This window comes from Phascolarctos cinereus, unplaced genomic scaffold (assembly GCF_003287225.1).
Source record: "Phascolarctos cinereus isolate Bilbo 61053 unplaced genomic scaffold, phaCin_HiC Scaffold_4;HRSCAF=312, whole genome shotgun sequence".
In the NCBI taxonomy this organism is placed as follows: domain Eukaryota; kingdom Metazoa; phylum Chordata; class Mammalia; order Diprotodontia; family Phascolarctidae; genus Phascolarctos; species Phascolarctos cinereus.
The window spans coordinates 52,731,098-52,757,761 of record NW_027555847.1 but is presented as its reverse complement, the minus strand read 5'-3'; the positions used below and the strand labels follow the sequence as shown (position 1 = coordinate 52,757,761).

Sequence of the window (26,664 nt, the reverse complement as noted above, 5' to 3'; positions counted from 1 at the left end):
CTACATCCTATGAAATTCTACATCATCCACTCCATCCCAAGGTGATAAAGCCAGGCATCAATCTCTGCACATCACTGACACCACTTACAGAGCGCCAAAACAAACATGGAAAACTAGGAAGATAGCTTAAGAATCACTTTATTTTCCCAAAGAGTGAACCAGGAAACTTGGTGGACCTTCTGGTGGCACAGCTGAGAGACAGGCCTTTCCAAAAGCAGGGTTGAAAATACTGCCAATTATCGTCAACCTCAAATAACCGATTGACACTGAACAGGATTTGTAAAACAATAATCCTGAAGTCTACATAGCACCTTTTCCCGAAGGAGGTCATGCATGGGATTGCCAACTTCCACTCATTTCATTGTTTTAATCCTCTCAACCAGGATTTTTTCATTTCATTTCAGGTCTAGGCAGCAATTCATTTATAGTGCTAAGTAGAAAGTGAAACTGAGTTCACATCTGGTAGAGATTAGTACTTAGTATTCGCAGTTCACATGGGTGACAATAAAAGCACTTTAAAACAGAGTTAGCTAGCTCCCAAATCCTGTGCAGGAGGATCAGGATTGCCTCCAATTTCCCACATGGGAAAAAATGAGGCACAGAGCAGTTAATGAATGGTACAGTGAGCTGCCAGACCTGGCAATACGACCTAGGTCTCCTAACAGTGGTGAATGCACCAGACTGCAACATCACATGCACAGGATGAGGAAACAGCAGATATGAGAATTTTAAAAAAAAAAAACCAACAACATTTTTAGCTCACAAAAACACTCATCTTCTTAGACCTCAGAAACAAAGTGAAATCTAGATATTTGCAACTAAGATGAACTTTCTTTTAAGAAACAGAGCACTCAGGCCAGCCCATCTGTTTGGTGAAGAAGGGTCTAGATCAAAGATCCTTCTAAATTTAGAGAGGACAAGACACAACCCTCCGTCATATTGACTTCAGGGAGCCAATTATGAGTACGCCCTAAAAAAACACCAAACGATGGGGCCAGACACAATACAGAACACAGAATTACACCATCACTGGCCCGATAGGCTCACAGTCTAACACAGAGATGGAAAAGATGTTGACACAAGGAAAAGATTTAGGGAAACACAGCGGGCTTCAGTATATCTTCCATGCTTAAAAGACAGCTGGTCTGTTTTGTTTCACATGGGAAAAACACTGAAAAGAAACAAACACCTGGAGAAGTTATTCACCACTCAACTTGAGAACAAAATGCAGTTGTCACAGACAACTGTGGAAGCTGTACTTGGTCCTCAGTAGTAGTCCAATGGTCCAAGAAAAAGGGGGGAATTGGAGGCCAGGGCAATCCAAAGTGATACCAATAGACAGGCACTGTGGAGAACTGAACTCAACCATTTTAAAATTTACCCAAAACTCGCCCTTGGGTTTTCTTGTGGGTCAGGGAATACCCTCCTCCCATGCAAACCCTCTGTGGGGTGTCCTCCAGGTATCTACCAGTCAAAATAATCACTGCTGGCCATCTGTGTACCATTCTGTTGCTTAGTAATTGAGCCAAAGAGAAGAAGAGCCAAACATAGCAACTCAAACACAAATGAGGCCAAAAAGTGGCATCCTCTCTGAGGACAATCTCAATGGCATGTCAATATAATTGTATGAGGACACAAATCTCTAAACAGTAGTTTATAGTTAATTTCCTACAGAAGGATGTTCCTATTAAGGTGTGTTTTAAAGAGAAAATTAGTGACATTACCCATATATGCCTGCTTAGGAAGATGACTTTATTGAAAAACTTTATGCTGTTTAACCACAGACTACAGTTTGTGGAGATTCAGTTCAGCAACCTTCTCTGCACCCTCAGGTACCCCAACTTTCCCTTCCCCTCAGGCACGTTCCAGCTAGCACACTAGCTTCCTGTTTATCCTCTGAATGAGTTTCTCATCCACCCAGGAGCAAAGGGCCTGTGAAGAGACTTCTAAGAAAACTTCCTTCCCTCCTTTACAATACCACGTCAGGTTCTCCAGATGTCCCCTTCACAGTCCAAGCACCCTCTATGCTGGCCTCAGGCCGCGGGACATGTATGTGCCCTATGGTTGGATCTCCAGGAAAGGTGTGAGGGAAAGAGGAAGAAGGTTGTAAACCACCAAAAAGTTCACCTCAAGGCAAATCTGACTTAAAGGGTAATCCTATGTTTACATTCTCTGTACTGGAAAAAAATGCAGTCAAAAATTTAAGAAAATACAGTTTGTTGTAGATTTATGAAAACCCTAACGTCCTCTGCCTTCCCTTAAAGGCTGTAAAGGCGGCTGGTATTCTGTCGCAAGGTGGCCAAGGTCTGGGAGAGTGGCTCACCTTTGACCTTAGCAATCTCTCGAACTGTGTGGAGGGCCAGACCTGGGTGGGCATACTGGCAAAGGCTCTTGGGGACCTGGAAGACATCAAGGGTTTAGAACAACCATTTGTTTTCTGAATCATTCAAGTAATATAAAATTCCCATCCACCCCCACCCCCAACCATGCCCCTTCCCCAGCAAGGATCTCTTTGGGATTGCCCTTTAGAGACCCCTTTACCTGCAGGTGCAGGGAGAGTCCTAGGTCATGTGGGGCTCGGGGTGACAGGCAGGGTCCCATGTTTCCTTGGACTACCCTTTACAGGGTAGGACTTTGCACTGCCTGCAGCAGGAGGTGGGTGGAAGGGAAGAGAGTGGTTGCCCGTCATCTTCTCCTCCCCCTAGGCCTTCTGGTTCTGCAGAGCAACAGAAAGGAAAGATCTGCAAGGTCCCAGAGTGGGGTCCTGAGAGGTCACTTGGGCTCTAACTCTGCTGCCCTTGTGGGGTATGACCACATTCCAAACACACCTCCCCCAGACACAACTAACTTGGTAATCGAAGGCCCTGAATCAGATTCCACCATCTCCCACCCCTCATCCCCTACAGACAGCCTTACCTGACGAGGGAGGAAGTAGGGAGCGTCCGTTTCCACGATGATCCTCTCTAAGGGTATCTGTCTCAATGCTTCCCTGGCTTCCCAGGCAGAAGAATAGGTCACAAGTGCTGTGAATCCCACCGAGAGGTTGGGAAAGTGCTTCAACAGGGGCTCGATGACGGAATAGCTACCAGTGAAGCAGTGCCTTTGGGAGAAAGAAAAAAAGAAAGTGCCGCTCAATCTTCTCACCCGCACGGGCTCTGTCACAATGTTCTGGGCTTCTCTTTGTACAACCAGGAACTAAGAGCAGGGAAGGACAAATGATGGAGGGGATGCCAAGGACACCCACAACAATTATTAACGGTCCTCTTTAACACTGCTCCATATCCCGACATACCCCTTCCTTTCCTTTCTGCCTTTCTATTAACCCTTCCTTAATTAGACTTTAGGTCTGTTCAAGGCACTTGCTTATACCTCAGCTTGGCTAAAGCCTTTGAGAGGCTCTGTCTCTCTGAGAGAGATCACCTATACCAGAGACTAGTTGCTCTTTGAAGGACAGAGGAAATATCTGGACTCTAGTCTCATCAGCACATAAGCCTACCTTACCCCATTTTGATCCAGAGAGCAATGACTAATCTAAATTCGAACCTCTAGCTGCAGTTTTCTATTCAATGCCATAACATTTCACTAGGTTTTACCTTCTTGCTATCTGTTAGCAAAGTAAGTTTTTCCAAAAGAAAGGGTTAAAACCACTCCAGATTAGTCAGAGATTGGCATGCCTTTCTCTAGAGAGCCAGCCACACAAAAAAATCACTTCCAGGACCATCTGTGACTCAAAAGGTCCTGGACACTTTTCACTCAGCACAAATTGGACTGGACTAGAAGAAAAAGAAAACTATGCTCAAACCCGGAGGTGTTCTTCCTCCCTGCTTTTAATGGTTTTGGTCCTATAGAGAGAACCTTGGACCTGTTTCTTATCAAAAACAGATTGTTTGAAAAGGGAAATTAACTTGTCAACTGAAAAACAGAGGAAATGGGTGACAGAAAAATAACATTTTTTCAGTTTCCTTTGAACGTGCTAAAGTATTTCTTGCAAGAACTAATACTTCCCTGTTGTACCACAGATGTGATGGTCAAGAATGAATTCTTCTGTAGCTCGACTCCACAGCCTTACCCTAAGTTCCAAAACATCTGGAAACTCCAAATGTTCTCAAGAGAACTTTGATCTGAAGTTCCCCAATTTCAGGCCTGCTCCCTGTTCGCTGTAAAACAGTTCCAGGGTTCCTAATAGGTCATTACCTATGAATTTTATAGTCAGTAGGCACAAATTTCTTCATGATTGAGAGTAAATCTTCATCTGCTTCTCGGCAATGTATTACCAAGGGCTTCTTCAAAGCTACAGCCAGCTGCAATTGCCTTTCAAATACCTGAAAGATAAAAAGCAAGATGTAGAAGCTATTTCAGGACATTTGATCCATCTAACACAAATCTGCTACACCTTTACAACACAGCCAGGACTACAATGTATTGATTACCAGCCAGATTTTAGTGCATTTGATTAAAAAAAAGTAATACAACACACAAATACACACAAACATGTTTTCATTACTGGAATCAAAGCTTTGGTTAGTACTCAGGAGCTTTAAAAAAAAAACAACTAAAATTAAGAATGAAAGCACGCCCCTGACTGAGAAATGGCTAAACAAATTGTGGCCTATCCACGTAACTACAATGTACATATATGGAGGGAAGTAAACAGAACCAGGAAAACAATGAACACAATGAGTACAAAACAATGCCAGTGAATCACCAAAATAAATAATTAGACCGAACATTCTGTCATTAGACTAACCAAGCTTAGCACCAGCAAAAAGACAGGAAAATACACCTTCTTTTGCAGCAGGGGTTGGGGGGAATGTTTCATACACAGTCAGATCACTGATATGTAGGTTGAATTTGCTGAACTGCCTTCCCCTTCTCCTTTCTTTTTTATTCTTCTTTAAAAGAGATGGAGGGGCACTAGGTGGCAAACTGGATGGAGCACCGACCCAGGAGGACCTTAGATCGAATCCAGCCTCAGACACATAACACTCACTAGTTGTGTGACTATGGGCAAGTCACTTAACCCTAACTGCCTCACCAAAAAAAAAAAAAAGAAAAGAAAAGAAAAGAAAGAAAAAGAAAAGAGACGGAAACCACTAAAAGATTACTTTATAGATCTGGTGTCAGGGGCAGTTAATAAACATTTATTAAGCACCTATTATGTACCAGGCATTGTGCTAATGCTGGGGGTGTAAAGAAATGTATAAGACAGTCCCTACCCTCAAGGAATTCACAATCTAATGGGAGAAGACAACACATTAAAAAGAAGCTAAAAAGGAAGGGGTGGGGGAGGCAAGATGAAGTCTGGCAGCTGAGCTGGGTAATAATAATCTGCGGAGGCATGTTAGAATTGATAACACCTTGCAAGATGATGTGTTTCTGGAAAGAAAAAAGAAAAAGAAAAAAAGAAGATGATGTGTTTCTGGAAATCATGAAGTCCAGGAGAACAGCCAGCCGGGGAAGTGATGAGGTGAATGCCTTCGATGCCTCCTTCAGACGGAGGATCTGAGAGGTGCTCCAAGATGAACACCCTCTACCAACTCCTGCCTTCCCTCCAAGAGGGAGGGAGGGTCCCTAAGGGTAGGAAGTGCTGAGGACGTATGAGTTTCAGGATTGACCTCTGGCAAAATGAGTTTCTGGAGATCATGAAATTCATGAAAGCAGCCCAATGGAAAATGAATAATAATCCCAAAAAATGGGGGGGGGGATATAAAATTCATCCAAAGAAGGAAAAGGTCAAGAATCTTGAGGGAAATAATGAAAAAAAGTAGGCAGCAATGGATCCTAACAATATCAGATCTCAAACTGAGAACTCAAAGCAGTAATCATCAAAACAATCTGGTACAGGCTGAAAGATAAAGGGATAAATTAGTAGGCCCCAGCTACTGGAGCAAAGATTCACTATTTACCAAAAACTTCTGGGAAAAGCGTACAGTAGTCTGACAGAAATTAGGTTTAAAATGACACCTCACACCATATGCCAAGTTGAGCTCCAAATGGATAGTGATTTAGATACATATGATGTCACGTCATAAACAAATGAATTTGTTTGAATTTCACAGATCTGTGGTTAGGGAAAGAGTTGGTGACCAAACAAGGAACAGAGAAGATCCCAGAAGAGAAAACAAGACGATTCTGATTACATAAACTTACAAAGCTTTCACACCAACAAATCCAATGCTGCTAGGATTATAAAGGAAACAGCTAACTGGGGGAAAGAAATCTTTTCAATTTCTCTGATAAATGTTTCATTTCCAAGAAATTTATTCAAATTTTTAAGAATAAGCATTCACAAATGGTCAAAAGATATGAAGATATGAAGAGGCAGTTTTCAATAGAAAAAATGCAATTTATAACCATGTGAGAAAATGCTCCCCATCACCAACAACTGGCAAAATGACCTTTAAAGCAACTCTAAGGTTCCATCTCACAATTATCTGACGGCAAAGTTGACAAAAAGGAAAATAATAAATGCTGGAGGGGCTGCAAGAAAATAGGTACATGAGTTGGTGGATAAGTACAGCCCTTCTGGAAAGCAATTTGGAACCATGCCCAAAAAGGTATTAATAGTGCATAGCCTTTGACACAACCATACCACTACTAAGCCTGTATCCCAAGATCAAAGAAAGGGAAAAGTCCTATATGTACAAAAACATTGACGGCAGCTCTTTTTGTAATGACAAAGAACTGGAAAGTAAAGAGGTGCCCATACACTGAGGAACAGCTGAACAAATTATGACATATGGGTGTAATGGAATTGTAACAAATGAAGAAAGATCTTTTTAGAGAAACCTAGAAAGACTTGTACGGACTGATGAACTAGTAGTTCTAACAGAACTAGAAAAAATAATTTATATTATAACATCAAAACTGTAGAAAATGAACAATTCTGAAAGACTTAAAAACTGAAAGAACAATCATGATTCCAGAGGAATGAAGATGAGGAATTCTAAACTGCCGAACCCCCCCCCCAACAAAAGGTGCTGAATGAGATACACATTTTGGACATGGCTGACACAGGAATTTGCTTGACTGTGTTTATTTCTTACAAGGGTTTTGTTTTATCTTTTTCTTGGGGTGGGGGGGGATGGAAGGATGTGGGAAAAGAAAAAAATGCTTGACAATTGAAAAAAATTAATTAAAAAGAAGGTGGCTCTCTGAGTGGAGGAAGGATATATCTGGAAACAAAAGTGATATAATCCAATAAACATTTATTGAGTTCATATACTGTGCTGCCAGATACTGTGCTAAGTGTGCTGGAGATACAATTAATAAAAGGAGAGATAGTCCCTGTTCTCAAAAAGCTTACAATTTAACAGAGAGAGAGAGAACACACAAAAAAGGAAGAGGAAAAAGGCTGGACGGACCAGGGGGTTCCCAGATGGGCATCTTGTTCCATGGAGTTAAAACCAGGAAGGGCAGAAGATGCAGAGTGGAGCAAGCTGAAGAGTCCAGTTTCTGCTCTCTGTTGGGAAAGAGTTTGGTATTCTGCCCTGAGGCCTCCTAACAGAGGAGCAAAGAGGCTGAGGGAGGGTGGTGTCAGGCAAGGCTTGAGTAAGCAACAGGGCTGTGTTGAGATTAGAAGTGAAGAGCTTGCTCCATGCAGCTGGAACCAAGCAAAACAGCGATGCAAAGTGCAGTGAGCATAAAAACAAAAGAAATCAATGTAGCCATTCTCCAACAGATAAATGGTTGGAACCAACAGTTCTCAAAAGAAGAACTGCAAACTATTCACAATCACATGAAAGAATGCTCCAAACCACTAATAAGAGAAATGCAAATCAAAACAACCCTGGGGTTTTACCTCACACCCTGCAAATTGGCAAAAATGATCCCCCCAAAAATGGCACCAGTCAGTGTTGGAGGGGTTGTGGAATGATTGGCACGCTAATACATTGGAGGACTGTGACATGATACAACAATTTTGTTGGAATTATGCAAATAAAGTGACTAAAATGTCTATACCCTTTGAACCAGAGACTCCAAATAGCTCCACTGGGCAGACACCCCAAGGAATCTATCAATAAGATAAAATCCCCCATACTCCAAAATAGTCACAGCAGCACTTTTTGTGGTAGCAAAGAATTGGAAATAAAGTAGATGCCCATTAATCGGGGAACAGCTAAACAGAGTGGCACATGAATGCAATGGGATGCTGTTGTACGGTAAGAACTGATGAATGTGATAAACACAGAGAAGCAATCTATATGAACTTATACAGAGTGAAGGAAGCAGAGGCAAGAAATCAACATACACAGCGGCTACACCAACAGAAATGGAAAGAGCAACCACACACGAACAAATCAAAAGTGAATGTGACAAGTTAAAGATCAAGCAGGACTTCAATGAGGAGACATGAGGAGACTCTTTCAACCTAACCCTTCGTGGAGGGGGGAGGTCCCGCCCCCCACATTACATGTTTTCAGACTTTTTCAAAGTACTGATCAATTGTGCTGATTTTTTCTCCTCTTTAAAAAATACTATTTGTTTTACAGGATAGTTCTCTGGGAGGGGGAGTGATACATGGCTACTATTGTGATGTAAGAAACAGAAAATATCAATAAAAATTATTTTTAAAAAAAGAACAAGGGGCAGTATGGTGTAACAGAAAAAACATTGGGCTGAGGAGGCAGGTTCTCTTCCCAGCTGTCATTAAATCTGATCTCAAGCAAACCACCCCCTTGCTCTGAGCTTCAGTTTCTTCATATGTACAATGTGAGAAGCAGTGTGGTACAATAATAAGTGAATAAATAACGCTAGCATTTCTACAGCACCTACTGTGTAACAGGCCCTATGCTAAGTTCTTTACAAATACCTCATTTTCTGCCCACAAAAACCCTGGAAGGTAGGCACAATTATTATTCCCATTCTACAGTTGAGGAAACTGAGGGAAATGGAGGTTAAGTAACTTGCCCAGGATCACAGAGCTAGTAAGTGTCTGAGGCCACATTTGAACTCAGGTGCTCCTGACCTCAAGTGCCGCCTAGACTCAGAGTAGTGGGAAAAGCACAGATTCAAATTCTGCCTCAGCTTCCTAATCTGTTAAACAGAAATAATATAACCCATAACACTTACTTCACAATACTGTTGTGAGGACAAAATGAAATAAGAGATGTAAAGCACTTGGCAAATGTTAAGATGCTATCAACATGTTAGTTATTACTATCATAAGAAACTAACTAGGAGAGATCTTAAAGGGTCCCTTCCATCTCTGTAATTCATTACAAGCGGAATACCTCCACATTAAAAAAAGCACAGTCATTTCAAGTATTAAATGTGTTAATATTTTTTTCTTAAAATAAAGAATTGTAAATAAAGAGTAACTTTCAGCAATTTAATTCACCTCCAAAGGAAAAAAAAATATGACTAGGTTTTTCAATTCTATAGTTTGCCAGGCCTCTAATAGATGAAACCATAAGCTGATACATCAGTTTAGAGTATAACTCGGAGGTAATCTGTGTTGTCAGTATCTCCCCTTCTTACCCAATCTCTTTTCTCCCCAAAGGAAATGAGCAGCTAGCAGGCTAAAACGAGTGGACGCACAACATCAAGATGGTTTATGAGAATGGCAACTAAACTCCAGAGGCAGTGGGGTTTAGTAGGAAGAGCCCTGAATTTGATGTCAGAGGGAGGGCCTGGATTTAATTTGTGTTTAACAACACAACTGGCTGCGTATTGTGGGGATATAAACATTTGTAGTAAATACAGCAAAGGGTTGTTGTGAGGGTCAGATGAGATAATGCATGTAAAGTGCTTCGTAAACTTTAGAGCACTAGATAAAAATAGCACAGTTATTATCATAATTCAGTAAAGGCTTACTAAAATGGGGGGGGGAAGCACCTCCTTACCTTTCGCTGATCTGAGACAGGGGAAGTACATTTATAAGAATAATCCAGTCCCATTTCTCCAAATGCAACAGCCTTGGGATGCCTCAAAGCCTGAAGGAGGTTTCTTTCTTGACGTTCATTGTAGTATCGGGAAAAATGAGGGTGACAACCAAATGCCCCCCAGACAAGGTCCTCTTTCAATAGATCCTCCCATAGGTAATCTGTCAGGGTACTAGGGTCACAGAAGTCAGCGATGCAACCCTGGAATTCCTTTGGGAAGGAGCTGCTATAAATCCTTCTAAACTTTGAAAAAGTGCCTTGGAAGGACAACTTGGAATAAAGCATGTCTAAGTGACAGTGGGTGTCAATGAAGCCCACTGAACCGTGGCTTCCCCTACTTCCCCGGTATGATGAATTTGTACGCTCTCGAGAAAAACGAGGCGCCTCTTCACGGAATGTTCTTTTCTGCCTCACCTTTTCCTCTTCCCATATCTGAGAAGAATGAAGTGAAGAAGACTTGAGGGTCTTGCCTTCCGCCACTTCCGAGTACTTGGAGGTATTGCTGGGCTTGCTGTTAGCACCCTCAGCAGAGCCATCACTGAGTTGGCTCTTATTACTTCCCACCATGTTCGAAGCATCACCAATGCTGTTGGTGGAGGGATAACAGAAAGGCTTGGAACTGCCGACCCAGTGGTTGGCATAGTCACGCCAAGGGCTGCCATACAAGTGAGCTGGGTACATGACAAAATCAGTGGTGGAGGATGAAGGCTCTGAAACTACAGAGATGTTCAAAGAAACAGAATCCTCTTGGGAGAACCCGACGGTGGAAATATCTTCCATATCTGACCAGTCACTTTCTGAAGAAGGATTTTCTATCACCACCTCCCTCTCTTTAGGCTGTGGAAGACAAAAGATATAATCATGGATACAATGAATTATCTTTCACGTATGAAGATAATGCTACAGACTATAACACAAATAGTATTTTTTTTCCAATTACATGTAAAGATAGTTTTAAACATTCATTTTTTCTAAGATTTTGAGTTCCAAAATTTTCTCCCTCTATCCTTCCCCTCCCTCCTCTCCTTCTCCTTCCCTAAGATGGCAAGCAAATTGATATAGGTTATACATGTACAATCATGTTAAACACACTCCCACATTAGTCACGTTATAAAACAGAACAAAAGGGGGAAAAAAATCACACACACAGAAAAGTGAAAATAATCTGCTTCAATCTGCATTCAGACTCCATAGTTCTTTCTCTGGATGTGGATAGCATTTTCCATCACAAGTCTTTTGGAATTGTCTTGGAACGTTGTATTGCTGAGAAGAGCTAAGTCTATCATGGTTGATCATCACACAATGTAGCTGTTACTGTGCTACAGACCATAATTAAAGAGAACAGCTCTGTGACTGAACCATTCACATTCTCGGTCACCAAGTCCCTCTTGCATACGGGACAAAAATGAAGGCTGTCCTTCATCTTCTGCCCCAGCTAGCAATTCCCAAACAGCTGGCCGGACTTACACGTACAGTCTATGCCCATAAAACTGAGCAGAGCTAATCTGCCAGACCTGGGATTAAACCTGCAGCCAAGTCCTGACTAGCACCATGCTTGCCACAAATGAATGAATCTTCATAACTATCCTTTTTGATGGTAACTCTTTACAGAGATTAGAAACTTGATTTAATTCGACAAAGATGTATTAAGCACCTAAGTTCAAGGCACTGTACTATGCACTGGAAATACAAAGACAAAAATAAAGTCCCTTCCCTAAAGAAGCTTACTTACATTCTAATGAAAAGCTATGTGAACACAGATAAGAAAATCCAAAGCTATGTTTAGAAGGAAGAAAATGCTAATCCTTGAGAGAAATCAGGAATGCCCTAGTGAAGCAGGTGGCACCAAGATGTGTTTTGAAGGAAGCAAGGGGAAAGAAGAGAATTCCAGGGACAAGCAAAGGCATGCAAGCAGGAGATAGGATGTTAGGTATGAGGATCAATTAGCAGGCTAACTGGACTAGAAGGGAGTTGTAAATGAAGGGGAGTATGGCAGGAGCAGTAAATGTCATGTGGTCCAGGCTGGTTTTTACTTAAAAGGTATTGAAAGCATCTTTCAGACCTGACTGATACAGGGGACTAAGGCTCAGGCCACTTACATAGTTTCCTAGTGGCCTAAATATAAAAAGCCAGCACACAGAGAAATTCCTCCCTCAAGCTTAAAACTGACAATCCAGATGCCTAACAATGAAACAGGAAAGTTAAACGAAACAATAATGTGTCTTTGTTGAGTACTGTTTCCCTGATGTGGCTAAGTAAACCTTCTTTCACTAAATGTCAGGCGTTCTACAAGAGTCTCATATGTCATTCAGTCAATAAATATTTATTAAGCACCTACTATGTGCTAGGCACTGAGCTCACAGTCCAGTGGGGGAGATATATGTCAAATATACAGGATAAATTGGAGATAGTAAAGAGGGAAAACACTGGAATTAAGAGGGATCAGGACGGGCCTTTTGTAGAAAGTAGGATTTTAACTGGGACTTGAAGGCAGCCAGAGAAACCAGGAGGTGGATATGAGGGAGAAAAGCATTCCATGCCTGGAGGCCAGCTAGTGAAAATGCCCCAAGTTGGGAGATGGAGTGTCTTATTCAAGAACAGCAAGGAGTCCAGTGTCATTGGACTGAAGAGTATGGGGGGAGGAGGAAAGAAGGGTAAGAACTCGTTGTCTGTCTTTTACGCTCAAGAAGACCATGACCTCAGGAGTGTAATACCATGACTTGCAAGTGAACTGGATTTAAGGGAGGGGCTGTGCAAAGTCACAAGTTTCACTTTCTCCTCCAGAGTCATCTGAATCCAGGGGCAAGACACAGCTCAAGACCACTGGAGATGGCCAACAGCATACAGTACCCATCTCAAGGAACAGTTCTCCATAATGTATGTTTGTTTTTTAATGTACAAATACAACAAATAAGGTTAAATAATTTGTTGTGAATATTTCAACTTACTTCCTAATGACTCAGAGCAATTGATCAATAAACATTCATTAAGCACCTACTACGAGCCAAGCATTGTGCCAAAAGCAACACATTATTTCCTCCAGACATAATAATATATTACATAATAACTGTATAATAATATAATACATAAATAAATTTACATTGATCTAGCCATTAAATGTGAAGAGCATTTTTTCTATACGTTACCACATTTGAGCCTCACAACAATTAAGTGAGAGTGACAGGGAGGGTATTACCCCCATTTCACAGACTAAAAAACTGAGGTCAGAGAGGAAAATGATTTGTCATATAGCTAGAAGGGGCAGGGCTGGGGATCAAACCCAGGTTTTCTGACTCCTAGAAGTCAGAAAACTTTCCAACTACACCAGTTTGTCTCTAGTCATTAATAAACATGGCTGTTTTCGCTCTAGTCAGACAGGCTGAGGAAGACTTGGAAATAGATCAAATGTAAAACTTTAAATAGACCTCAAAGGTAAGAAAGCTAAATAAACCAACTTTAATCACAGCAGCAAGATGCCTAACATAGCACTTAATAGATGTACATGGATTACTGTGGCCAGATGTATTGAAAAAAGACGAATCTGCACCCTGGAGTCCTAGGACATGAGCGTAAGATTGCTAAAATAATCAGTCTACACCAGTGGTGTCAAATTCAAATAGGAATAAAAACCTTTGAGGGCTGTATATTAACTTGGTCTTAAAATGCAATATCATCTATACTTTATGTATTTTAATTCATTTTGTTAAATATTTCCCAATTACATTTTAATCTGGTTCTGGCTACACTCCTGTTTGACACCTCTGGCGTACACTCATCACCCCTACCTTCTCACCTCCCTCTCCTCAACTGCAATATGGCTTCCCTACTAGCACACTAAAACTGCTCTCTCTAGAACCATGACTGAATGAGACCCAGTGGCCTTTTCCCTTGTCTCCATCCTTCTTGGCCTCTCTGTAGCATCTGGCACCTTTGACCACCCCTTTCCCTTCTGAATATTCTCTTCTCTTCTCCTTGGCTTTTGACATTGCTGTCATGATTCTCCTGCCTGTCTAACCCATACTTATCAGTTTCCTTTTTCTTTTCTTTTCTTAGGATTCCTATGTCCTATTCCCTAGGGTATAGGTATAACTCAGAGCTCTATCCTGGCCTCTTGTCTTCTCTCTCAATGATTTCGTCACTTCCCATGCATTCACCTATCATCTGCATGCAGATAACTCACAGTCCTCACTTCTCCCACGTTCCAGACTGGCCTCTCCAACAGCCTCCACAACATTCTGGAACATAGGAATCACACTCAACGTGTCCCAAACAGAGTTCATTATCTTTCCCCCAAACCCCTCCCCTTTTCCAATCTTCTTCCTCACTTTCCTCCTTCTGTCAAAGGTACCACCATTGTTCCTGTCATCTCAGTTTAGAATCTAGAAATCAACCCTGTTTCTTCCCTCTCTCCCTCACTCTCCATACTCAGTTACCAAGTCTAACTGGTCCTAACTCTACAATATCACTTGCATTCATTGCCTTTTCTCCACCTATACTACAACTACCATAATTCAGATCCTCACTGCCTGGACTCTTGCAATTGTCTTTCAACTGATCGCCCTGTGCCCAACCTCTCCCCACTCCATTCCATTCTCCACATGACTGCCAAATTCATATTCCTAAAAAGTATAGGTGGGGGGGGGGTGCGGGCATGCAGAGTCAAGATAGCCAAGTAAAAGCAGTGACTTGCTTGAGCTCTCCCCCAAACCTCTCCAAACACCTGTGAAAAATGGCTCCAAACAAATTCTAGAGCATCAGAACCCACAAAAAGACAGAGTAAAACAAATTTTTAGCCCAAGACAACCTGGATGGTTGATTGGAAAGGTCTATCATGCTGGCCTGGGAAAGGAATGCAGTTCAGCATGGGCATGCAGGCAAAAACCAGGCCTTGGCAAACCTGGAGCGGGCCTCAGGGGACTGAATCACAGGCAGCTGTGGCACTTTCCAGACTTCTCAACCCACAAATGCCAAAGACAACTTAGAAAGTCAGTAGGAAAAGTCTATGACCTCAGTGAGAGAGAAGCTCAGTCTCAGCCCTGGTCCTGACACGGCCCCAGAGCAGCAGCTGTTTCAGAGCTTGGCCCTCAGAGGGGGAATCGAGTGGCTGATCAGAGGGGGATTACAGGGATCTCTTTGCTGGTACTGAAGCAGGATTCTCTTGCTTTTTAAGTGCTTGGATCTGGGTCACAGTTCTGGGAGGCGATCCTGGGGCAAGGAGGAGCGCTGGCATGGTGGAGCTTGCAGTGGTGGTGAAAAGAGAATACTCCTCACAGTTCCAAGGCAGAAAAGAGTGCTTGTGGTCACTCATAGACCAGAGTACAGGGCAGGAAAGGAATAAACACTTCGCCCTTGATCTCCCCACCTTGGAAGAATGGAAAATTTACAGGTCCCTAGAAGCCTCTCTGAAAACAGCTGCACAAAACCCCCAAAGCTTGGGACAGTACATTCTCCACACTGTAAGCAGACCCCTACCTTAACAGAGTTTAAAACTCAAGTAATTGGCTAGAAACATGATCAAACTGTGCAAAAAAAGTCAGACCATGGAATCTTTCTTTGGTGACAAAGAAGAGTAAAACATACAACCAGAAAAAGACAACAAAGTCAAAGTTCCTACATCCAAAGGCTCCAAGAAAAATATGAATCAGTCCCAGGCCATAGAAGAGCTCAAAAAGGATTCTGAGAAGCCAGTAAGAGAAGCAGAGGAAAAACTGGGAAGAGAAACGAAAGTGGTGCAAGAAAATCATGAAGAACAAGTCAACAGCTTACTAAAGGAGACCCAAAAAAATACCAAAGAAAATAACACCTTAAAAAATAGCCTAACCCAAATGGCAAAAGAGGGCCAAAAAGCCAATGAGGAGAAGAATGCCTTAAAAAGCAGAACTGGCCAAATGGAAAAGGAAGTCCAAAAGCTCACTGAAGAAAATACTTAAAAATTAGAATGGAGCAATTGGAAGCTAGTGACTTTATGAGAAATCAAGACACTGTAAAACAAATCCAAAAGAACCAAAAAACAGAAAACAATGTGAAATAGCTCACTGGAAAAACAACCAACCTGGAAAACAGATCCAGGAGAGAGAATTTAAAAATTATTGGACTAATCTGAAAGCCATGATTTAAAAAAAAAGAGCCTAGACATCATCTTTCAAGAAATTACTGCCCTGATATTTTAGAACCAGAGGGCAAAATAGAAATTAAAAGAATCCACTGATCACCTACTGAAAGAGATCCTCAAAGGAAAACTCCTAGGAATATTTTAGCCAAATTCCAGAGTTCCCAGGTCAAAGAGAAAATATCGCAAGCAGGCAGAAAGAAACAATTCAAGTATTGTGGAAACACAATTAGGATAACATAAGATTTAGCAGCTTCTACATTAAGAGACTTGGAATATGATATTCTGGAGAGAAAAGGAAATAGGATTACAGTCAAGAATCACCTTCCCAGCAAAACTGAGCAGAGGGGCAGTTAGGTGGCGCAGTGGATAGAGCACCAGCCCTAAAGTCAGGAGGACCTGAGTTCAAATCCAGCCTCAGACCAAACACTTGACACTTACTAGCTGTGTGACCCTGGGCAAGTCACTTAACCCCAGTTGCCTAAAAAAAAACTGAGTATAATCCTTCAGTGGACAAAATGGACACTCAGTGAAATAGGGGACTTTCAAGCATTCTTGATGAAAAGACCACAGCTGAATAGAAAATTTGATTTTCAAATATAAGACTCAAAAGAAACACGAAGAGATAAACGGGAAAGAGAAATCATAAGGGACTTAATAAAGTTGAACTGTTTACATTACTGCATGGAAAGATGATATTTGTAACTCATGAGACCTTTGTCAGTATTAGAGTAGTTGGAGGGAAAAAAATTATACGTATAGATAGACAGATAGATAGATAGACAGACAGACAGAAAGCATAAGGTGAGTTGAAGATGAATGGGTGATATTTGGAGAATAAAATTAAGAGGTGAAAGAGGATTATACTGGAAGAAGGAGAAAGGGAGAGGTAGAATGGGGTAAATTATCTCACATAAAACAGACAAAAAAAGGCATTTATAGTGGAGGGAACATGGGGAAGGTGAGAGGGAATGAGTGAATCTTATTCTCATTGTTTTTGGATTAAGGAAAGAATAACATACACATTCAGTTGCGTATGGAAATCTATCTCACCCTACCAGAAAATAGGGGGGAAGGAGATAAGACAGCAAGGGGATGATAGAGGGGAAGGAAGATTGGGGGAGTTGGTAATCAGAAACAAACACTTCTGAGGAGGGACAGGGTGAAAAGAGAGAACAGAATAAATCAGGGGCAGGATAAGATGAAGGGAAATATAGTCAGTTTTTCACAACATGACTACTATAGAAGTGTTTTGCATGACCACATATGTACAGCCTGTGTATCGAGTTGCTTGCCTTCTCAACAAGGGTGGGTGGGGAGGGGAAGGGAGAAAATTTGGAACCCAAAGTTTTAAAAACAAATGTTAAAAACTGTTTTCACATGAAACTGGGAAATAAGACATACAGACAATGGGGTATAGAAAGCTATCCTGCCCTACAGGAAAATAAAAGGGGAAGGGGATAAAATAAGGGGGGGAGATAGAAGGGAGGGCAGATTAGGGAAAGGGGTATTCAGAATGTAAGCCATCTTGGGGTGGAGTGGGGAATGAGATGGGGAGAAAATTTGGAACTCAAAATCTTGTGCAAGTGAATGTTGAGAACTAAAAATAAATAAATTTTTTTTAAAAAGTATGTCTGACCATGTCACTATTCCACTCAAGAAACTTCAGTGGCTCCTTGCCTCTATGGCAAAATACAAATTCTGTTTGGCACTTACAATTTGGCCCATCAATTCACCTATCTTTCCAGATTAAAATATTGTTACCCCTTATGCACTCTACAATCTAGCCAGACTGACCTGTTTGCTGTACCCCAAATAAGACACTTCTATCTGCCTCCATCTTCCACAGGGCCTTCCCCCTCACTCATGCTTAGAATGCTCTCCCTACTCACCTCTGGCTCTGGAAAGACCCAGCTTAATTGCTAGCTGCTATCCCAAGCCTTTCCTGATTCCCCAAATTGCTACCCCTCCCCCTTTCCAAATATATATAAATACTATCATATTTATTTTGTCCATATTTTGTTTTATTTATCTGTGTGCATGTTGCTCCTCTCCTCCAACAGAATGTAAGTTCCTTGCAGTACTATTTCATTATTATCTTTGTATTATTTCTTGACACCTAGTACACAGTAGTACGCTTGTGGAACTGAATATGCCAGACTCAAAAAAACCCATCACCAGCTAATCAAAGAACAGACAGGGGATGCACAATGTGAGTCCCACTCACCCTCTGGCCTTCTGAGTGGGGCTCTGTGCTTTTTTCCACGACAGTCCTTGGGTGACCAGGTGGATTTTCACTTGAATTGCCTTGAGAGTCCCTAACCGTTGTTACGCTAGTGACATTTCCTCTGTCTACTTCATCTTCCTCCTGGCTGCTGTCCGGCAGGTGCTGATGCTTTTCCTTAACTGGAAAGGAAACCATGACACTCTTCTTGTCGGGCTCTGCTCTGCTTCTAGGGCTAGAATCTTGGTTTTGCTCTGGCTTCGCAGTCTCTTTCTTTTTCTTTCTTGGTATGGATTTCCCCAGGATGCCCTGGAGGGCCTTCAGGTAGATCACCGTGGACCCCTGGTCCTTGACTTTCCTCTTCGTCTTCTGGGTCACCCCTGCTTCCTCCACAGAACTACTCTGACTCTCGGCATCAGCTAGAAACTCAGAGCTGTAGGAGTCATCCTTGGGATCAACCTGCACAACAGAAGAAAAAAAAATCTAAAATGCATTCTTATCAAAAGAACTTTACCCATGGGGACAGCTAGGTGATGCAATGGATACAACACTGGCCCCGGAGTCAGGAGGATCAGAGTTCAAATCCGGCCTATGACACTCATTAGCTAGGTGACCCTGGGCAAGTCACTTAACCCCAACTGTGTCACCAAAAAGCAAAAAAAAAAAAAAAAAAGAATTTCACCCATGGTGCAGCCAAGCCAGGAGCATGCTACTTTGCTAGAATGTAGATGTCGATCTTAATAGAACAATGTACATCAGAGGTGTCAAATTTGCAGTCCCCAAAACTCCTGAGTGTTTCAGAACCAGATTAAAAGGTGACTGGGAAATGTCTAACATAATAAATAAAAATACAATACAACACAGATAATGTTAACTTGTGGCTTTCCAAGTCAAGATGTGACCTTCAGGGATCCATTTCTATTTCAGTTTGACACCACTGGTTTTTAAAATCAAATGTTACATGGCCAACTTTAAGTTCATATTTTTTTTCCTCTTCTCTAGAAGTGATACCCCCCACTGAAATGAAATCTAAAGAAGACAAAAGAAGATAGAGGGGGCCAAGAGAAAGTGGCAAGCGTTGGTAGTTCTCACTTTTTCATCTAATAATCCTAAGGGCTCCAGCAACTGCACCTGACATAACCTCTATCTCCAAATGAAGGAGAAAAAAGTTCTGTTCCTTTGGCATTCCTTTTTTTTAAACTTTTATGTAATTTTTTCAAATTACATGTAAAAACAATTTTAACTTTCTCTCTCTCCCTTTCTACCTTCCCCTATCCCTGAGGCAGTAACCAATTTGATATAGATTATACAAGTGCAGTCATGTAAAACATATTTCTTATTAGCCATATTACAAAAGAAAAGAGATCCAAAAAAGAACCCAAGGAAATAAAGTTTTATAAAAGTTTATTTTGATCTGCATTTAGACTCCATCAGTTCTTTCTCTGGAGGTGGATAATATTTTTCATCTAAAGTCCTTCAGAATTATCTTGGATCATTGTGTTGCTGAGAATAGCTAACTCATTCACGGTTGATCATCTTACAGTATTGCTGTTACTATGTACAATGTTCTTTTGGTTCTGCTCACTTCACTTTGCATCAGTTCATATAAGTCTTTCTGGGTTTTTCTAAAACTATCCTGCTTGTCATTTCTAATAGCATAATAGTATTCCAACACAAATCATTCAGCCATTCCCCAATTAATAGGTATCCCCCTGATTTCCAATTCTTCGTCAGCACAAAAAAAAAAAAGAGCTGCTATAAATATAGGTCTTTTCCCCTTTTCTTTGGTCTCTTTAGGATTCAGACCTAGTAGTGGTATTGCTGGGTCAAAGGGTATGTACAGTTTTATAGCCCTTTGGGCATAGTTCCAAATTGCTCTCCAGAATGGTTGGATCAGTTTATAACTCCAATAATCTTTGGCATCATTTCAACAAACACTTTTTGATCACCTACCACCTGGTTAACGTGATTCTAGGCTCCACCAGGGGAGATATAAAAATAATAGAAGAGGAGGTGCCTTACATTTTTAATTCTTAATTTTTTTTTTCTTGGAACCTGTGAGTTCAGCAGCTTCCACACTAAGGAACTCCTTGGTACGGAATCTCCCTGCTCTGGTGCATATTAGCATCTTATCTGTATCTTATCATCAGAGTTTCCTAGGGTACTACTATCATGATTCCACAACTAATATCAGATGAAGAATCTGAACCCAGATTGTCTTCCTAACCCCAAGGTCTTCTACCCTACACGCCAAATTGATCTTCCTAAAGTACAGGTTTGACCATGTCGCTGTCTTGGTTAAGAAGCTTCAGTGATAAAAAGTCCTGTTTGGCATTTAAAGCACTGCTTTATGCTATGCTTTCTGTCAAAGACATTCTTAGGCAATTATCTATTGTTGCAATCTAACTGTAAGAAATAACTGGGCAAAGTTGCCAGCCTCACTCTCTCCCTCCAGAGTCATCAAAGTTCAGTGGCAAGACAAAAGTCAGAACAAGTGGCAACGACCCAGGATGCAGTGGGTGACCTTGGCCTTTCTAAATTAGGTCTTTCTCAAGCCTCAGTTTATCTGAGGCAACACCCATTCGATGACTACGGGTTAGGTAAGAACTGAAACAAAAGATGGCCCAATTTACCACTGTAAAATGATCATCCCCGGGTAGCTAGGTGGCACAGTGCACCGGCCCTGAAGTCCGGAGGACCTGAGTTCAAATTCCACCTCAGACCAAACACTTAACACTTACTAGGTGTGTGACCCTGGAAAAGTCACTTAACCCAAAATTGCCTAAAAATAATTTTTTTTAATTTAAAATTTTTTTTAAAATTATCATTCTGAGAAGACCTTTAGAATTTCTAGTCTGAATAGAAAACAATTGCTACTTACACTCATTCTAAATCTAAGCCATCAAAACCTAAACAATGAGCCACAAAGGCTTGGGTTGGGGGCTATTACTGGCCATTCAATAAGAGCCAGAGTGATTTAGTTTAAAGGCATAGTCAAACAGCTCCATCTGAAACACAATGGGCTTTTTAAAAGCCTGTTTTTTCAGAGCTATATTTCAAGAAATCATAAGTGAAAACTTGCACAGGACAAAAAGTAAATTATCCCAGCTTTTTGAAAAAAAAGAAAAAACAACAAATAAATTTTAAAAATTTTAATTTAGTTTTTAAAATTTATTTTTAGTTGTCAACATTCACTTCTGTAAGATTGTGAGTTTAAATTTTTCTAAATTTTTATGCACGATCATATTAAACACATTTTTACATTATTCGTGTTGTAAAGAAGAATCAGAACTACAGGGAAAAACCACGAGAAAAAAAACAACAAAAGAGAGAAAATAGTATGCTTTGATCTGCATTCAGACTCTAGTTCTTTTTCTGGAGGTGGACAGCATTTTCCATCTTTAGTATTTTGGAATTGTCTTAGATCATAGCATTGCCAAGAAGGGCTAAGTCTATCAAAGTCAGTCATCACACAATGTGGCTGTTATTGTGTACAACATTCTCCTGATTTTGCTCACTTCACTCAGCATCAGTCCATACATGCCTTTCCAGGTTTTTCTGAAGTCTGCCTATTCATCATTTCTTACAGTACAATAGTATTCCATTACATTCATATACTACAACTTGTTCAGGCATCCCCTCAATTTCCAATTCTTTGCTACCACAAAGAGCTGCTATAAAGATTTTTGTACATGTGGATCCTTTTCCCATTTTTATGATCTCTTTGGGACACAGAATTTTAATTTCTTTTAATCTAGGTCCCAAACACCAAAACGTCTTACAAAATATAAGCAACCAACAATTGTTGTTGTTCATCCTTCATTCGGGAAGAAGCCCAATGACATCATGAGGGTGATGTCTTGATTTGCCTGAGAATTAGATTTAAGTGCTGTGCAGCCATAGGGAGCTAATAAAGATTTTGAGCTATAAAAAGATAAAATAATTGCTCTTGAAAAACCTAATGATAACATATGGAGTGCATCAGAGGTGGAGGACCAATTAGATTACTATTTGAATAACACAGACATGTAACTTTGGGGGTGGATTGGGGAAAGAAAAAAAGGAGTGGAAGGGAGAGGGAAGAGACAACTAAGCTAAGAAGTGGGTTGCCAAATTTTGGATTCCTGTTCTTTTTGGTGTGTGCTAGGGGAAGAGAGAAAAGAGGGCCAGAAGAGCCAACTGGCAAATTAAAGACCTTCCCTGCTCCACACATTACACATTTGCACCAGTTAAAAGAATCTTTTGGTTGGAAAAATTTATCTTAAAGTACAAGTACTTCCTGGGAAGACACAAAGCAAGAAGCCATGTTTTAATGACATTGGGGAAAAGGAGAAAGCAAAAATCATTTCAAAGTTTAAAGCCTAGAAATGAGAGGATGGTGATGCCATTAACAGGCTTAGACAATTTAGGAGAGGAAGTAGATTGGAAGATGTAAAATGTCATCCACACGGAGATGTAAATTCCAGCTCTGACTGCTACTGACCTAGCTGTATAACTCTCAGCAAGTCACTTCACTGCTCTGTGACTCAGTTTCCTCATCTGTAAAATTGGAATAATAATACTACCTACCTCACTAGGTTAAGATTCATAAAATCCTTGGAAAGCAATTTGGAAATATGCAATTAGGTGACTAAATTGCCCATACCCTTTTGACCAAGAGATTCTTCTACACCAAAGAGGCCATTTGATAAGAATAAAGTCCTCATATTACATCAAAATATTTATAGCAACACTTTTTGTGGCAGCAAATAATTGTAAACAAAGTAGATACCTACTAATTGGGGAAATGGTTAAGCAAACTATTGTACATGGATGTAATTGATCATTACTGTACTGTAAGGAATGACAAACATACTGAATACAGAGAAGAATGAGAAGAATCTAAATGAACTGATACAGAGTGAAGGAGGGCAGTGAAGAAAACAACATACACAATGACTACAACAATGTAAATGGAAAGAACAGCTACAAAACAATTCAAAGTGAATGCTGCAAAATTCAAAGAATAAGCATGGCTGCAAAGAAGAGAAATGAGAAAACGTCCACCTATCTGTCTGCAAAGGCAAGAGAACAATGTGTGAATGTAGAAATTGTATATTTTTTCAGAGGTATGCTGTTATCAGTTATGCTGATTTTTTCCTCTTTTTTTGTCTTTAAAAAATATTACTTGTATGAAATGACTGTCTGGGAGGATAATGGATATTGGAGGAAATTATGATGATGCTAAAAAAAGATATCAATAAAACTTATTTTTTAAAAAGATTCATAAAATGCTTTCTTTACAAGCATCATATAAAATTAATTATTTAGTCCTGAAGATAAATGCAAGTATCCAAGGGTCAACTGAGAAATCAAGGACAATAAAACTCAGGTGGGCAGTAGATAGAGCGTTGGGCCTGGAGTCAGGAGGACCTGAGTTCATATCCAGCCTCACACCAAACATTTGACACTTACCAACTGTGTAACCCTGGGCAAGTCACTTAACCCCAACTGCCAAAAAAGAAAAAAAAAGAAAACACCTAATTCAACACATACCTGACTTAATTCTGCAATATCTACGACAACTGGTCATCAGTCAATAAACACTTATTAAGGACCTTTTGTTGTTGTTCAGTCATGCCCAACTCTTCATGACCCCAACTGGGGGTTTTCCTGACAAGGATACTGGAGAGATTTGCTATTTCCTTCTCCAGCTCATTGGACAGATGAGGAAATTGAGTCAAACAGGGTTAAGTGACTTACCCAGGTCACATAGCTAGTGCATGTCTGAGGCTAAATTTGAATTCAGGTCTTCCTGACTCCAGGCCCAGTAGTCTATCCAGTAAGCCACCTAGCTGCCCCTACTATATGCTAAGATATACAAAGAAAGGCAAAAGACAGTCCCTGACATCAAGGAGCTCACTCTCTAAAAGAGTCAAGATAGCACTCTCATGACGTCATTGGATCTCTCTGAGAATGAAGGACGAACAACAATCTAAAAGGGTAAGAGAGCACCAAGAAGATGCTGAACGGGGCAAAGGAAGAAGAGGGTGCCTGGAGATACTTCACAAAAAGAGTCTCTGAAGGACCATTACGGCTCCAAGTGTCTCTTGCTGGTACCTGAGAGTGCAGGAAACCACTTTCTCTGTATCACTTTGATCACCTAAGACTGATCAGACGGTGGGAGTGATGACAGAGGGACAGCGTTGGCTCACAGAAGTAACTCCTCGTCAGCCAGCCAAAGAATTTTCCAACCTGGCCTTTCATTAATGGAAGGTCAGTTGGTGTATTCTCTGGATTCCCTGCTTGTTCCCACTTTTTATGGCAAAGGCTATCCTGGAGTGTGGCCACACAGTTAGGGTGCTGTGATAGGAAAGGGATCAGCACATGGGATGTGGTTAACCAAGTTCTTCAGTTCCCAATCATTTTAAAATGAGTAGTTCAGGCCACACCAAATGGAGATGGAGGTGGAAGGAATGAACAGGGATTAAGCACCCCCGAGGACCCATGCCAAAGATTTGTATTATCTGCATTAACAAAAAAGAGAAACAATCCCTATTAAATCCACCCTCTACTCTTTCCAGTATCAGAGAGAGGGAAGGCCCTAATAGTCTAAATCAGTGATGTCAAACTTAACTAGGATCCATGCTGACAGCATTATGACTTAGTTTTTAATATAACATTATTTATGTTTCATTGTATTTTTATTTTGTTAAATATTTCCTAATTATATTTTATTCTAGTTCAGGCCACACTTCAGAGAGTAGAGGGCTGCTGCATGAGGCCTGAGGGCCTCTGGCCAAAACTATTAAGCTTAAACTTGATAACAACCTAGTGAGGTAGGCAGTAAAATCAAGGTGGTAGTGTTACTCATGTTCAGTCCCATCCAGATCAGAAGGTTACACCTCTACACTATGAGGTCCCAGAGTAAACAGTCCAGTGTAGATTTTATATAATAATAGCTAGTACTTATAAAGCATTTTAAGGTTTGTAAAACACTTTACAAATACTACCTCATTTTATCCTCACAAGAACCCTGGGAGGTTGGTGCTATTACTATTATTCCTATTTTACAGATGAGAAAACTGAGGCAGACAGCAGTTAAAAGACTTGCCCAGGGTCACATCTACTGTCTGAGGCCAGACTGGAACTCATAGTTTCCTGATTCTAGGTTTAGCACTCCATCTACTGCAACTAGATGCCTCACAACACAAGAAAGTTAAGAAAGCAAAATGCTAACAAACAATAACTTACAAATAAAGAGCTGATGCTCCCCCCTCCCCACCTCTCCAGCCCAGCTGATCCCAAACAAGCCCTGTATCCAGTCTGTACCGGCCTTTCTCAAGGGAAAGCTCAACTTAAGTGGTCCAGTGGACAGAGCAGCTGGGCCTGGAGCCAGCAATACCCGAGTTCAAACCCAGCATCAGGTACTTTCTAGCTCTGTGACCCTGGGCAAGTCACTTAACCTGTGTCAGATAAGGTCTATAAAATGAATACTTTTTCTTTCTTCATTTCTTCCTTCTAAAGGCCCTAGGAAATTAGAACCCAGTCTCTGAGAGGCTCCAAGGGCCTCCAGGTGTGGCCCTTTTCAACCTTCTTCTTGCTCATTGAACGTGTCGGGGACCCCCCTCTCTTTGGTCACCTACCTTCCGGTGGGAGGCTTCATCCCGTAAGGTGCACATTTCTTTGGCGGAGGGGCTGCCAGATAGGGAAGGGCTTTCTATGGGAGAGATAAGGCCTCCTGTCCTCTTGATTAGCAGGGTGCGGCTGCTAGCCCCACCCGCACCTGAGGAATCAGAACAGTGGGGTTGGCGAGGAGGGCCGGAACACTTCCAGCCAGGTGGTATTTGGGGGTCACCTCTTCCTTGCCATGGGCCTCCGCGTCCGGAGGCCTGCGGGGCCCTCTCCCATAGGTAGGCTTGCCCTTGCCTGGCCGGCTGGAGCCGGGAGGAGGGGGAGGTTTGGCATCCACAGAGGCCGGGGAAGCCCTGGAAGAGGAGGAGCAAGAGGAGGAGGAGGAAGCGGCGGCTGCAGCCGCGGGCTCGGGCTCGGCCTCGGGCTCCGTGCAGCTACGCTTGTTGGGGAAGCCATCGCAGCCGCTGCCCCATTGGTACTTGACCTTGAGCAGCCGGTCGGACGCCATGGGCACCTGCAAGTTTAACGCGGGACCCACAGGTTATGCCCGGCCCAGGCCCCAGGAACCCGAGCAAGCGCGGCCGGGGCCCGGCCTGCGGGAGCTGGCCGGGAGCGCGGCCGAGCCTGACTCAGCAGCCGCGAGCCCTGCGGCCCGGAGAGGGACCGGGGACTTCCCAGCAAGGGCTGCCCCGCGGGAGGGAGCCGCCCAGGCTCACTCGGGGACCCCGCCTCCCACGCTCCCGTCAGGGCCCCGCGCGCCCGAGCCCGCGCGCCCCTCGCCGCCCAGCGTGGCCGAGGCCGCGCATGGCCAGGTCGAGCCTCTGCATCCACGC

At 41.8% G+C, this 26,664-nt stretch overlaps 1 protein-coding gene across 1 annotated transcript; it reads right to left on the bottom strand.

The window, feature by feature from the left end:
- Positions 1–122: 122 nt before the first annotated feature.
- On the bottom strand, positions 123–26,367 carry TATDN2 (TatD DNase domain containing 2). The gene is given in 7 exon segments (XM_020981017.2): positions 123–2,399; positions 2,917–3,100; positions 4,195–4,322; positions 9,846–10,721; positions 18,221–18,676; positions 25,843–26,042; positions 26,045–26,367. Coding segments are annotated over 7 exon segments (2,280 nt in total). The 5' UTR covers positions 26,340–26,367; the 3' UTR covers positions 123–2,258.
- Between the last annotated feature and the right edge of the window lie 297 nt (positions 26,368–26,664).